Consider the following 15,638-nt stretch of genomic DNA (forward strand, 5'->3'; position numbering starts at 1 on the left):
ATTTCCCTTCTCCAAGAGATCTTCCCGACCCAGGGATTGAACACAGGTCTCCTGCCCTGCAGGCAGACTCTTCACTGACTCTGCCACCAGGGAAGCCCAAGAATATGGGAAGATCCCTGCCTTCAAATTACACGTAACCCTGGGTAAGAGGAGAAGAATGTGAGCTACAGATTACATAGCTGAATCTTCCAGTAGGATGAGGACATAAATGGTTGTAAATTATTACAGAGAAATGAAGTTTTGTTTTTTTCCATTGTGCAATGGAACTCACACCTGAGTTCCTATTATTACTTGTATGTTACAGATGAGGGAAATGAAACATTAAGGAACCTTCCAAAGTAATACAGGTGGATTTGATTGGGATTTGAACCCAGCCTCCCAATCTCTCTGCAGTTCCACCACTACTACAGTGAAATACATAAATTTCACGATTACATAGAACTCATTTTTCATTCATTGCATCTCTAATAGGAAACATGACACAATGTCTCTTCTAAAGATAAGATCCAAGGGAACTCAAATGGCAATAAGCTGTTAGCAATCACCTTTTTATGTAATAGCTAACTTCAATCATAGAGAAATGCCAACAACCTCAAGATCAATTTATTACATACATACATACATATGGGCTTCCCTGGTGGCTCAGATGGTAAAGAATCCGCCTGCAATGCAGGAGACCTAGGTTCAATACCTGGGCTGGGAAGATCCCCTACAGAAGGGAATGGCAACCCACTCCAGTATGCCTGCCTGAAGAATCCTATGGACAGATTAGCCTGGAGGGCTACAGTTCATGGGGTCGCAAAGAGTCAGACATGACTGAGTGACTAACACCTTCTCCACTTTCCTGAAAACTCACCAGCTGGGAATCTCTAATCTAGAATAAACTCTAGGTGCTGCAAAGCAGGCACATGAACACTCCAAGTATTTTAACTGATCTGCTAGCGTGGAAATCAAAAGAAGCAGATCCGTTTTAACCGTTGGGAGATGCTGTGTCCAAGGCCATCAGGGATTTAGAAGGGGCCGAGTCACAGAAACAGATTATCTGCAGGGCACATGTTGTTCACTGGACCGCAAAAGTGGCTTATTGTCTAGTCCCAGATAAAAACTGAGGTCACAACTAGGCATGTTGGAAATGGAGGCCTTCTTTGACAGGTACTCTCTGTCCTGCAAAAGCAGTCGCTCTAATAAGGAACTGTTTAAAGGACCTCAAACTAAATGTGTCCTCACTTATTTAACACTATGCCCTCATCTCAAGCAGAGAAATGATCTGTATTACGACTGATGTATGTCGGAGTAATCCACTAGTTTTTATTTTCTCATAAACTTTTTCAAACTGTAGCCTCTTTACTGCTATAAACTCAAGTTTTACATTTCCAATGACAGTAAATGCAGGAAAACAGAGGGAAGGTCTCACTTCCAACCCCAGATTCTTATGGCATTACTGGGCACTGCGTGCACTTCCACCACAACAACGAGAACTCTGAGTTGAAGAGATTCAGAGTCTGCCTTCCACACTAGATTATAAGTTCTTTGAGAGTAGAAAAATGGCTGCACTGTTCACTTACAGAATTTATAAGTTCTGGAGAAAGACTGTTGAATGAAATAACATGCTTTTGATGTCTGGTAGCATACTTAATATATCCCAGAGATACCCCTTGATATTTATGTACAATAATATTCTAATGTTAACCACAGAACATGAACATCAAATGTATTCCTTCCATAACTAATAGTGTATGCTGTTTATGCACCAGCAAGAAGACTGGATGGTATAAATGCCGTTTCACATTATCTGGAAATACAAGGATGTCACAGCACTTTTCTGCACTGTTCACACACACACGGGCTCCTGTTCACACACACACGGCTCCTGTTCACACACACACGGGCTCCTGCTCTCACACACACGGGCTCCTGCTCACACACACATGGCTCCTGCTCACACACACACGGGCTCCTGCTCACACACACACGGGCTCCTGTTCACACACACACGGGCTCCTGCTCACACACACACGGCTCCTGTTGATAGTGCACAGGCAAGTTGCATGGACGCAGGCTACTTTCTGAAGCAAACTTGCGTCCATGCAATGAGTCCTAGACCAACTTAATTATCAAATGTAGCTTTTTCTAGTTAGGGACGATATTCTTTGTTTTCTCTGACTTTGAAAACATCTGTCACTTTACTTCTTTGAGGCATCGACGTGGGCAAACAGGAAAGTTTAATGTGGTGAAATTTAAATTCATCAAAATTAAGTATAGGTGCACACTACACAAGTTTAAAAAAACTGGATTTACACAAATATAATCTCAATTACAAAATAATTAAAACACAGGATCCTTTTACATAGTAATCTCCCCTAGTGAATTAAAAATCATTATCACTATACAACCACTTCAGGAACATATGATACAAAGCAAATAAATCTGGACTGATTTCTGTGAACTATAATGATATTTAAAACTGTATGACATGCTTTCTGGCTAACCAAAAAGCAACAAGAAAAGTAACACCCAGTCACTTCACCACCGTAATAATCAGAGACTCTAACAGATGAAGCCATTTTGCACATAACACAAATAACCAATCAGTACAATGCTGAAAAAAGTTACTGAAAACCACAAATTGATAAGAAGCATAACAGTTTTTGAGAATACCAATTTTAAAATTTTCAACCTCACTTGAACTCATCAGATTAGAATACTTTAAGCAAGAAACAAACACTGCACACCAGAGCCCACCTACTTTACAGTCCACAGTTCTAGAGATGAAGCCAGGACAGAACCCGGGCTCTTACTTGCTTTTGCATCTTCTGCAACATTGCTTCTCTAAGTGTGGTCCCTAGATCAGCAGCAGCAGCAGCAGCACCTTGCAACTGGTGGAAATGCAGGTTCTGGTCCCACCTCCTGAATCAGGAACTCAGAAATCAAACAGCAATTTTCGATTTAAGGAGCTCTCCATGTGGGGGACATTTGTTGAACCATGTGGCTCAGATGGTAAAGAAACTACCTGTGATGCAGGAGACCCAGGTTCGACCCCTGGGGCGGGAAGATTCCCCTGGAGAAGGAAAGGACAACCCACTCCAGTATTCTGCCTGGGAAATCCCACAGGCTACAGTCCATGGGGTCACAAAGAGTTGGACCCGGCTGAGTGCCTAACACTTTTACTTTCACATTACAGGTGGGGGGGCTGCGATGCAGCTCAGGTGCCACAGCTCTGCCATCAATGCCTCAACATGATCGCCACTCATAGAATATGTACGCACTTTAGTGAGAGTCCAGTTTCTTTCTTAGATGGAAGTTTATTATAATGGCCATCATCTTCTTTACAGGACAGGTTCCTTCCGAGTCAGAGAAGAAGGAGTTTTGGGGAAAACAATTAATACTCGCATTTTAGAGAACAATCATCTATCACTTTTGTAATATAAACTATAAGAAGAGTAAAGGATGTTTTTACTTATCAAAAAGGGGAATGGGTTTTTAAATACTATAGATACCGTAGTCAAGATTAGAACCATCTTTAATATCAGAATTTTCAAAAACAATCCCCATAATTTTTTGCTATCATCATGGCTTTAAATGATTAAAATGGATCAATCTTATGTAACTACAGATTTCGTAGTCTAAAGTCTATTGGTTTCCTAGGTTTTCTGGTTTCAAGAAACTGAATATACTTTATTTAATAGTTGGAGGAGGAAATGGCAACCCACTCCAGTATTCATGCCTGGAAAATCCCACGGACAGAGGAGCCTGGCGGGCTACAGCCCATGGGGTCGCAAAGAGTCAGACACGACTTAGTGACTGCACACAAATGGCAATCATGAGACAAAGGAAGCCTGACATGTCAACAAAAAGACTCAAATTTTAAATTCAACTCTTCACTCTCAAATCTTACGAAGGTGGGGAGTGAAGAAACTGCTGCTGACTCACAAAGGCATCCTTTGAGCTCCCGAGCGAAAGAGTTCAGAGAGGCAGGTAAAGCAAGAAGAGCAATTTTCCAAAAGCTTCAGGTTTAGTGCTGGTTAGTCAGTAAGTTTTCAGCCATTTTTAAAAGCTTAAGAAACATACCTTTTCTCCTTTGGAAGAAGAAAATATGGTGCTTAAGGAAGAAAAATACATTTTAAGTTTCTATTTGTAATACTCGATGTATTAGCATTTTCCTACTGAAGTGCCCCTTACTATGTATAAGCATTAACCGAAAAACTTGTTTTTTATCTTAGCATAATTGAAAACAAATTAACAGAAGGTGGATAAATTTGGGAGTCAGCTTCAGAGGTTCTGGTGAATGACAGTAAGTTCTTAAGTTTAAAAAAATTAACTTGTTTTCTTCCTTATTACAAAAACGATACATATTCATTACTCCAAATCGTGAGAATACAAACAAGATGAAAAAGAAGTTCTTAAGGGTGAGTTGCATGTATGCGTGCTCAGTTGTGGCGGACTCTTTGCAATCCCATGGACTGCAGCCCGCCAGCTTCCTCTGTTCATGGAATTTTCCAGGCAAGAATACTGGAGCTGGTTGCCATTTCCGACTCCAAGGGATCTTCCCAAGGATTGAACTCGTGTCTCTTATGTCTCCTGCATTGACAGGTGGGTCCTTCACCATTAGCACCACCTGGGAAGCAGCCTTGCTGGCTTGAGAAGCTGCAGCAGGAGCCCCATGTGCAGACAATATCGCTTCCAGGAGAGTCCAGGCCTTCCAGACTGACGCCCAGGGTGGAGCACAGGAGTCGGCAGAGAGCTCACCCTACGCTCAGAGGAAGCCGTCAGTGAATGACCACCGTTCCCAGGATAAAGTGCATTTTTTGCTTCATTCAGATCAGATCAGATCAGATTAGTCGCTCAGTCGTGTCGGACTCTGTGTGACCCCATGAACCGCAGCACGCGATTAACTAATTAACTAATGTTAATTAGTTAATTAACTTCATTAACTAATGTTAATTAGTTAATTAACTTCATTAACTAATGTCTAAAGTTCTGTGTCCCCTTGATTTAAATGTCCCACCTCACACAAACAGGTGACTTTTAAATCCTGCCTCTGCAGGTAACACTACTGACTATATGACTCAGTTTTCAGATACTAAAAATAGCTTAGAAAGAGAGTCACACTGAATAACATCCTCAAGCACTGTATTTACAACACCTAAAAACGATCAAGATGGGCTAAATCGATCATGTGTTTTTGATAATCAGAAGGGGAGGAAAAAAAAGAAAATACCACTTGGGAAGTGCAATGCCCAGTCTGTTATTTTGATGGTTTAAGGTTTGGTTTCAAGTAAAATGCTTAACAGCTCTGCTTTTCCACTGTTCTCCCTCCAAAGAACAGATTAACACTTTGTGTGCAGATATTCCATTCCTTCACTTTACAGCCTGTTATAAAGATGTTCTAACTTGGATTTTGTTCTGGCACGCAGGGCAGGCTGATTCCCTGAACTGCCACCAGAGTGAAGCGCTGAAGTGCTGAATAAAATATTAAAAGCAAGAGACACACACAAATAAACACCTTTTAAAACACAATGCTGAGTCAGCACAAAAGGAAAGGCTCTAGAAAGGTCAGAGGAAATGAGAGCAGAAACGCTGGGAGGAAAACATGTTGAGACAGGGTTCCGCCTGGAGGCTCCCCCAAGCCCTGGGGAGCCAGAGTTTGGGTCTGGCACTAGTGGTAAAGAATCCGCCTGCCAGTGCAGGAGACACAAGAGACAAGGGTTCAATTCCTGGGTCGGGAAGATCCTGTGGAGGAGGGTGTGGCAACCCACTCCCAGATTCTTGCCTGGAGAATCCCATGGAAGGAGGAGCCTGGCGGGCTGCAATCCATGGAATCGCAGAGTCAGACACGACTTAGCCACTGAACAACAAAGAAAGAATAGTAAACTGAAGGTAGGCGTCAAAGAAATTATCTAGATGAGGCACTAAGAAAACACAACAGGTTTAAAGTTAGGAAGTTAGACATCTGTTGGACCTTTTCATGCTAATTAGGGTTCCAGAAAGAGAGAACAGAAAAGAGGCAATATTCCTGAAATATAGTCACTGTGCATTTTCTACAGCTGCACTCCCCACTGTGCTAGCTAGTAGCCACGTGTGACTATTTAAATGAAAATTTAAAATACAGTTCCTCGGTCACACTAACCACACTTCAAGTTCTCCTTAGCTTTGCATGGCAGGAGGCTACCACACAGGACTGCACCAATGTAGAACATTTCCATCATCACAGAAAGTTCTACGGAGCTGCACTGTGGCAGAACTACCAAAACACACATCCTCAGATTCAAGCTACCCAATAAATCCCAAGCTATCGAAATAAAAGCCACACATGAACCCGCTAAGGTAGTACACAAAATACTGAAGATACAGAGGTCTTAAAAATGGGCAGAGGGAAGAGTCAGACCATCTATTCAGGAACAATATTAAATGCTGACTTCTGAGCAGTATCTTTGAAATCCAGTAAGAAACTGGAAATAACAGAACTCTGTACCTAGAACACTATTTTTCAAGCACAAGGCAAAACACATCTTCACACATAAGAGGTTTTACCGACAACAAACTCTCCCTAATGGAAACTCCAAAGAATTCACTTTGGGGAAAAGGAAAATTATCCCAGAAACAACTGAAATGTAAAAAGGAATAGTAGGCAAAGATATGGTAAAACTTGATTAAATCTAAGTAAACATTAACTGTATTAAAAAAAAAACAAAACTAACGTCTAATTTGTGGCACAAAAGACAACTAAAACACCAGGCAGCAACAAAGTGTGTTGGGGATACGAGAGCAGCCAGGCATCCTAAGGTCTCTGTAATTCTGGAGGGTAATGAAATTGAGTACTATTTTAAGGCAGAAATAGTAACATAAATGTTTATCACATACACATATGAAAAAACTGACATACTAGCATACCTCCTTTTATTTGCTTTGCATTATTGCACTTTTCGGATATTTGTTTTTTACCAATTGAAGGTCTGTGGCATTAGTCTGGAACCAACCCACAATAGGTATGACCCAAATCAAATCCCCTATGATTATACAGTGGAAGTGAGAAACAGATTCAAGGGATTAGTTCTGATAGACAGAGTGCCTAAAGAACTATGGACGGAGGTTTGTGACATTGTACAGGAGGCAGGGATCAAGACCATCCCCAAGAAAAAGAAATGCAAAAAGGCAAAATGGCTGTCTGAGGAGGCCTTACATATACCTGTGAAAAGAAGAGAACCGAAAGGAAAAGGAGAAAAAGAAAGATATACCCATTTGAAGGCAGAGTTCCAAAGAATAGCAAGGAGAGATAAGAAAGCCTTCCTCAGTGATCAGTGCAAAGAAATAGAAGAAACCAACAGAATGGGAAAGACTAGAGATCTCTTCAAGAAAATTAGACATACCAAGGGAACTTTTCATGCAAAGATGGGCACAATAAAAGACAGAAATGGGATGGACCTAACAGAAGCAGAAGATACTAAGAAGAGATGGCAAGAATACACAGAACTGTACAAAAAAGATATTCACGACCAAGATAATCACGATAGTGTGATCACCAACCTAGAGCCAGACTCCTGGAATGCGACGTCAAGTGAGCCTTAGGAAGCATCCCTATGAACAAAGCTAGTGGAGGTGATGGAATTCCAGTTGAGCTATTTCAAATCCTAAAAGATAATGCTGTGAAAGTGCTGCACTCAATATGCCAGCAAATTGGGAAAACTTAGCAGTGGCCACGGGACTGGAAAAGGTCAGTTTTCATTCCAATCCCAAAGAAGAGCAATGCCAAAGAATGCTCCAACTACCACACAATTGCACTCATCTGGCATGCTAGCAGGAGAAGGCAATGGCACCCCACTCCAGTACTCCTGCCTGGAAAATCCCATGGACGGAGGAGCCTGGAAGGCTGCAGTCCATGGGGTTGCTGAGGGTCGGACACAACTGAGCGACTTGACTTGCACTTTTCACTTTCACGCATTGGAGAAGGAAATGGCAACCCACTCCAGTGTTCTTGCCTGGAGAATCCCAGGGACGGGGGAGCCTGGTGGGCTGCCATCTATGGGGTCGCACAGAGTCGGACACAACTGAAGTAACTTAGCAGCAGCAGCAGCATGCTAGCACAGTAATGCTCAAAATTCTCCAAGCCAGGCTTCAGCCATACGTGAACCGTGAACTTCCAGATGTTCAAGTTGGTTTTAGAAAAGGCAGAGGAGCCAGAGATAAAATTGCCAACATCTGCTGGATCATCGAAAAAGCAAGAGAGTTCCAGAAAAACATCTACTTCTGCTTTATTGACTATGCCAAAAAGCCTTTGACTGTGTGGATCACAACAAACTGTGGAAAATTCTTCAAGAGATGGGAATACCAGACCACCTGACTTGCCTTCTGAGAAATCTGTATGCAGGTCAAGAAGCAGCAGTTAGAACTGCACATGGAACAATAGACTGGTTCCAAATTGGGAAAAGAGTATGTCAAGGCTGTATATTTTCACCCTACTTATTTAACTTATATGCAGAGTATATCATGAGAAACGCTGGGCTGGAGGAAGCACAAGCTGGAATCAAGATTGCCGGGAGAAATATCGATAACCTCAGATATGCAGATGACACCACCCTTATAGCAGAAAGTGAAGAACAACTGAAGAGCCTCTTGATGAAAGTGAAAGAGGGGAGTGAAAAAGTTGGCTTAAAGCTCAACATTCAGAAAACAAAGATCATGGCATCCAATCCCATCACTTCATGGCAAATAGATGGGAGAAACAGTGGAAACAGTGTCAGACTTTATTTTTTTGGGTTCCAAAATCACTGCAGATAGTGACTGCAGCCATGAAATTAAAAGACACTTACTCCTTGGAAGCAAAATTATGACCAACCTAGATAGCATACTGAAAAGCAGAGACATTACTTTGCCAACAAAGATCTGTCTAGTCAGGCTATGGTTTTTCCAGTAGTCATGTATGGATGTGAGAATTGGACTATAAAGAAAGCTGAGCAGCAAAGAATTGATGCTTTTGAACTGTGGTGTTGGAGAAGACTCTTGAGAGTCCCTTGGACTGCAAGATTCAACCAGTCAATTCTAAAGGAAATTAGTCCTGAATATTCTTTGGTAGGACTGATGCTGAAGCTGAAACTCCAATACTCTGGCCACCTGATGGAAGAACTTACTCATTGGAAAAGACCCTGATGCTGGGAAAGATTGAAGGCAGCAGGAGAAGGGGATGACAGAGGATGAGATGGTTGGATGGCATCACTGAGTCAATGCACATGAGTTTGAGAAAACTCCACGAGTTGGTGATGGACAGGGAAGCCTGGCATTCCCCAGTCCACGGGGTCACAAAGAGTCGGACATGACTGAGGGGCTGGACTAAATCTAACCCACAGCATCTCCGAGGTATAGGAACAAACCTTCTAAAAAGTTGAGGGGCTGTGGGGAGTCCTCAGTCAATCTGTATATGGTAGCCAGAAATCCAAACACAGAATAAACACAAATAAGGCAAACAAAACCCTCTAGCCACAAAGATTGTCAAATGAGATGAAAAGGGAAGATTCAGCGGTGGGCTTTTATATATCATGAAAATATTTATCAAAAGAAAGCCAGTGAAATCATTAACTTCAGACAAAATTACCTTTAAGAAAAAATGCATTATAAAAAGGGTCACTTCATAATAATAAAAGGTTCAATTCATCTGGAAGATAATATTAATCCTAACCTTAAATTTTAAACCCACCATTTTAACATCTCTGTCAAGTAGACAAAAGACATGAGATACAACAGATTAAGTAGAATTAGTGAGGATACAGATGAGAACAGCATAGTTAATAAGTCTGTATGGACACATATAGAAAATACATTTAAATACATTGATTAGGGAATATATATATTCTTTTTACGCACAGGTATAACATTTATAAAACCCGACTATACCCTAGGTATAAAGTTAGCATCAGCAAATTTTCAGGTGTGGTTATTAGTATCAATCAGATTCCCTGATCATGATGAAATTAAGTTTGAAATCATTAACAAAATGATAATAGAAAAACTTTATACTTTTGGAAACTAGACATTTGTAACAATTCACAGGTTAAAGATATCTCTTTTTAAAATCTCAAAAGTTGTGAAGTTTGTTTCAATTACCTTAAAATATAGGAATAAATTTCGCATGTAATAATTAGTAAAAACTGATTTCTTTTACTTAAAAGACACGGCCAATATGTAAGCTGGAGATAAGTATTTTCCATTGTGCACGCATACGTTAAAAATTTTTTTTACTAAAATGCACAATTAAAAGGATAAAAGCTTACAGGTGGAGATAAATCATTTTAATAGCCACTTATCTCACTGGAAAATCTTTTCGCTCCTTCAAATTGGAGAGGGAGGAATGGAGACAAGAAAATTCAACATTCAAACAGTTTACCACGAGTCTGGTCTGTGCCTGATAGAAGATACACAGATGAGCACACACACAGTCCAGCCCCCAGGTGCTGGCAGCACCCTAAAGGAGCAGTGGGCAGAGAAACACACGTAAAATGCCCGTCTGGATGAAGGAGGTGACCCTGGTAATGGGTCGGGGAGATCAGAAAGCTTTCTGTAGTAATGCCTTGAGCTGAGACAGAACGTGTAAAAGAAGGCACATAAGTGAAAAGGCCAGAGAATAGCATTCCAGAAAAGAGGAACAGCGTGTGCAAAGGTACAAAGTTTTGGTGGGCAATCAAAGTAAAACTGTAATTAAAATTTCAGATGGATGGTCAATATAAAAGCAGGGTACAGCAGAAGTTTTGCAAAATTTTTATGCTTTCTCATCTGTTTCTTCTTTAATAAATTGGTTGATGTTCCTACTGTCACAGAATTTTTCTGTGACTGTACAAATACTGTCTAGATACTCTATTTATGAAGACACTCTAAAATATAGTGAAAGTGAAGTTGCTCAGTTGTGTCCGATGCTTTGCGACCCCATGGACTGTAGCCTACCAGGCTCCTCAGCCCATGGAATTTTCCAGGCAAGAATACTGGAGTGGGTTGGCATTTCTCCAGGGGATCTTCCCAACTCAGGGATCAAACCCGGGTCTCCCGCACTGCAGGCAGACGCTTTACCACCTGAGCCATGAGGGAAGCATCTAGTACTGTCATGCAAAACTGAATGGTTACCATTTTCCATACTGTTAAACACAACAACAAAAAACTATCAGAAACAACTAAATCTTGAAGACCCTTTAGAAAGCTATTTCTATTCTCTTCTTCAATAAACTTCTACACTAAACAGGTTTTTGCTCGGGAGAGACTACAAAGTATGCTTTCTAAACTCTTCTCACTAATATATATCACGTAAAAGTCTTGAGCAATACTGGTAATTTCAATATTACACCCTCACTCCATTCAACCAAACAAGCACTGTAACAAATACACAACTTCAGATACTGGAGATGGAAAGAAAAATTAAAAAAACAAAACCAGAAACAGGGATTCTTCAAATTTGGTTCTAATGATTACTCCTAAAAGTGCAGCTCAGCAGTAGCTCCACCTGCCAATGCAGGAGAGGCAAGTTTGATCCCTGGGTCAGGAAGGTCCCCTGGAGAAGGAAATGGCAACTCACTCCAGTATTCTTGCCTGGAGAATTCCATGGACAGAGAGGAGTCTGGCAGGCTACAGTCTACGGGGTCGCAAAGAGTCGGACACAACTTAGAGACTAAACATGTAACAACATAAAAGTGCCTACATAAACACAAAAGGATTCAGATTAGTTCCAAAGGTTAACTGTGACATGGAAATTACAGCTAAATTACACAGCTATGGACTAACTTCCATTAACTATTTCAGGTCTCTTTTGCTATATCCCGGCAGAAGAAAAAGAGAGAAAAAGAATTTCTTTCCCTTAACTAATTTATTCCTCAGTCCACCATATGACTATGTAAAAATAGAACCTGGAGTTCCTAGAAGTCCGGGCTACACACTCATATTAGCCTTTTGTTGTATTTATTAAATGCGACAAGACGGGGACTCAAAGTGAATTCAGCATTCTGAGTAATGACTAGAAACAAGAACAGATCATTTCTTTCAAGTGTGCAGTTACTGATTAATTTTCTTTGGCAGTGAAGAACTAGCCAACTCAAGTCTTTCTTTTAAAAGATAATTTCTAACTATTGTGAATATACCAGTGTAGTTTTCTAAAAAGCATGATAGTTCAAAGATAACTGTTATCTTCATGAAAACATGTAAGAGCATTACATCAGAAAATTATATCTGAAGACAACTGAAGGCATTTTCTGACACTACCTAAAATATCCACATATTGTGTTTATTTCTCATCACTTAATGCTTGTGGCAGGAGCCTGAATGCCATTTGATCCAATTTTTAAAAAGTCAGACAGTATTACTTACTAAAAAATATATTCTTATTCGCTCTCACTAAAAAGTTAACCTAAGCAATTAAAATTAAAGAAAGGAAAGGAAAACCCTCAAACTACTCAGATGCTGGTAATGGATGGAAGGAAGTATGAAACAAAACAAGGACAAATTTACTTTCTGGGAACAATTAAAAAAATGAAACTGCGGTTTGATGTAAGAATCACCAGGAAGTGGGAAAACTGAGGAAGACTCCTATAGAAGCGCTTCTCCTTTGTTTTTGAAACCAGAAGTGGTTTGTCCAATGTAAACATGGAAAGGAGTACCATGTGGAATAGTGATTAGAATGGTCAAAGAAACCGACTCAGAATGACTGTTACCTGCCTTCAGTGGAGAAGACAATGAAGTAGGAAGTGTTTATCCAGGCTTTAAGGCTTGTGCTTAGTGAGGACAAACACAATTCAAGTTTAGTACAAAAACTATTCTTTCTAATTTTATGGAAAAACACCCACTCCAGTATTCTTGCCTGGAAAATTCCATGGACAGAGGAGTCTGATGGGCTACAGTCCTGGGGTTGCAAAGAGTAGGACAGATACAGGAGCATGCAAGTTCAGGTTTAAGTATCAAATAAAATTTTCATTATATATACCAGCACTAGCTGCTAAGCTGAGTTCCACTGAATGGACAGTCTAACATGGGTCAGTAGATCAGGGTGCAAAATATCAAAACACTGACTATCAAAGGAATAGATATCTACCATAAACAGCTTTTAAGGTTGTAAGATGAGTACAAAATAAAACGTGTAATTGGAAATTTAAATGTTTGGCAACAAACCTCAAAATCAAATTTCCTTAGAAATATTTGATCTATAAGTTTTGTTTCTAAAAAGATCAACATGAAATGATACATGTTAAAAAGGTAGCAAAGTTCTATGACGTCTAAGAAAACCAAGATAGAGTCTCCAGTGAATTTAAAGTCCCTCAGTCCTGTTCGACTCTTTGCAACTCCATGGACTATACAGTCCATAGAATTTTCCAGGCCAGAATACTGGAGTGGGTAACCTTTCCCTTCTCCAGGGATCTTCCCAAACCAGGGATCGAACCTAGTTCTTTCGCACTGCAGGCGGATTCTTTACCAGCTGAGCCACTAGGGAAGATAGAGCTTAGCCAGTAGTAACAAGAAAGTAATTATTTCAGTACCACTTCCCTGGTGGCTCAGACGGTAAAGCGTCCGCCTACAATGCGGGAGACCCGGCTTCAATCCCTGGGTTGAGATCTCCTGGAGAAGGAAATGGCAACGCATTCCAGTATTCTTGCCTGCAAAATCCCATGGACGGTGGAACCTGGTAGGCTACAGTCCATGGGGTCACAAAGAGTCGGACACAACTGAGCAACTTCACAATTATTTCAGTAACAGCAGGCAACAGGTTCCCTGGATAAGAATCTCCATCCAAAAAAAAAAAAAAAAAAAAAGCAAAAAACACACTGCACCTAGACAGAAACAGAACAAAAAATTTCACTGACTGAAATATCAGTATGATCTTCGAATGGGGTTTTAAATTTATCAGTTTTCTAAGTTTTCTCTCTCTACCAAAACCAAAAACCCAACAGCAACAAATCTAAGGCTTTCACCAACCCAAGAAGTCAGGTTTCAAAAATAAACACGGTAGAGGGTTCTGATGTTAATAAAAGGGACATTACTAAAACTATTTCCAAAATCAAACAAAAAGTCAACTCAAACCCCACCCCTGGCTCCCGGAGGGGAGCGTGGCTTTCCCTAGTCAGTGGCTGTCGAGAACTAAACGCCCCAGCCCCAGGGAGCTGGGGGAGGAAGGTGGCGCCTGCAGACTCAGGTAGCGAAGGGTGAACGCTAATTTCGCCGACAATACTGTGAAATAAGCAAACCACAGCTCCTGGCCAATTAACTAAGCGCGAGTCAAAGTTCCACCACGTAATTCGGGCCTGGACCTTTTCTTTCTTTCTTTTTTTTTTTTAAAGCAAACAACGTAATTGAAAGCAGAGTCATTTCCCTCTTGGTATTTTATTCATGCTGGAAATAACATTCAAATTGAAAAGGCAGCAAAACAAAAGAGAAACACACACACACACACAAGAAAATTGAGGGAAGTGGAAGCGCGCGGGACGTTTCACTGGCGTTTTTTCCCCTCCTCAGGAGCCTTGACTCTCGGCTTGTATTTTAAATTCCCATTCCGGCCGGGCGCGAGTCGGACCCCCGAAAGCGGCCCGCGGCGCCGGGGGTCCCACCCTCTGCGGAGGGAGGAGAGAACGCAGCTCCCGCGGCGGCGGCGGCGGCGGCCGGACGCGCGGAGCGGCGGAGAGTGGACTCCACTAGGGACCGAGTCGGGGGCTCCCGGAGGGCGGGCGGCTCCTCAGGGTGGGCTCCGGGGAGCTGCGGGAACTTTCCCTCCCTCCCACCCGGCCGCGGCCCACACGCTCAGGCGCAAACTTTGCAGACGGCGCCGCGAGCGGCCGGGGTCCCGCCCCGCGCCCCCCAGCCGAGTCCCCGCGCGCCCGGGCCCCGGCCTCTCGTCCGCCCTGCGTGCCCTGAGCCCGACCCGGGCTGGGTGGGCCCCGGCGCGACCCCTCGGCCTCCCCGGCGGCGCCGCCGCCTGCACCCCGCCCCCGGCCGCGACCCTCCCTCGCGCCGCCGCAGGGCCGAGCGGCCGGCCCGGGGCCTGGGCCGCGCTCCCCTCACCTTGGTGGCCATGGCGGGCGGATCTCCCCCCCGCCCTCGGCCCGGGACGGTCGGCTCCTCTCCCGCGCCGCGGCTATCGGCCCCAGGCGGCCGGACGAAAGCGAGGGCGGCGGCGGCGGCGGCGGCTACGGCTGGGCCCCGGCGCGGCGGCGGCTCCGCCCCGGCCCCGAGTCTCGGCTCTGGGCGACTCCAGCCGCCGCCCCGCTCCTCCAGTTCCTGAAACTCCCCGGCTGCGCGGCCCCCGCCCCCGCCGGCCGAGCCTCCCATCTACCGCGGCGTGCGCGGCGCGGCCGGCGGAAGCGCGCCCGGTGCCCTCGGCCGGCCCGGCCTCCTCTCCCACTTTCCGCCCCCGCCCGGAGCCTCCGCCTCGGGCCGCGCCGCCGGCGCCCTTTGTCGCAGGGCTCGGGGCCGCGTCCCCCGAGCGGCGGCCGGGGCCGGGCCGGATCACGGTCCCCCAGCCGACCGCAACCCGCCTGGCCACCCGCCGTGGGGACGGTGGACGGGAGTGAGGGACACGCTTATGAGGGAGCTCCTGCCGGGGAGCCCAGTCCCGAGCGGCCCTTCAGCCGGTCACCGCGACTGAAGTGTTTTGCTGTGGAGATACAACGGGGCGCCCCCCGCCC

The 15,638-nt window shown here is 43.6% G+C and overlaps 1 protein-coding gene across 2 annotated transcripts in view; it reads right to left on the minus strand.

Annotated features, from left to right (window-relative positions):
* Positions 1-15,297, minus strand: part of SNX9 (sorting nexin 9) — an 89,077-nt gene extending 73,780 nt beyond the window's left edge. For both annotated transcript variants that reach the window (XM_025294338.1, XM_025294337.1), the window contains exon 1: positions 15,016-15,297. In XM_025294338.1, the coding sequence (XP_025150123.1) occupies positions 15,016-15,282 (267 nt within the window). In that variant the 5' untranslated portion in view covers positions 15,283-15,297. The remainder of the gene's footprint in view (positions 1-15,015) is intronic.
* Between the last annotated feature and the right edge of the window lie 341 nt (positions 15,298-15,638).

Source organism: Bubalus bubalis, chromosome 10 (assembly GCF_019923935.1).
Source record: "Bubalus bubalis isolate 160015118507 breed Murrah chromosome 10, NDDB_SH_1, whole genome shotgun sequence".
Classification (NCBI taxonomy): domain Eukaryota; kingdom Metazoa; phylum Chordata; class Mammalia; order Artiodactyla; family Bovidae; genus Bubalus; species Bubalus bubalis.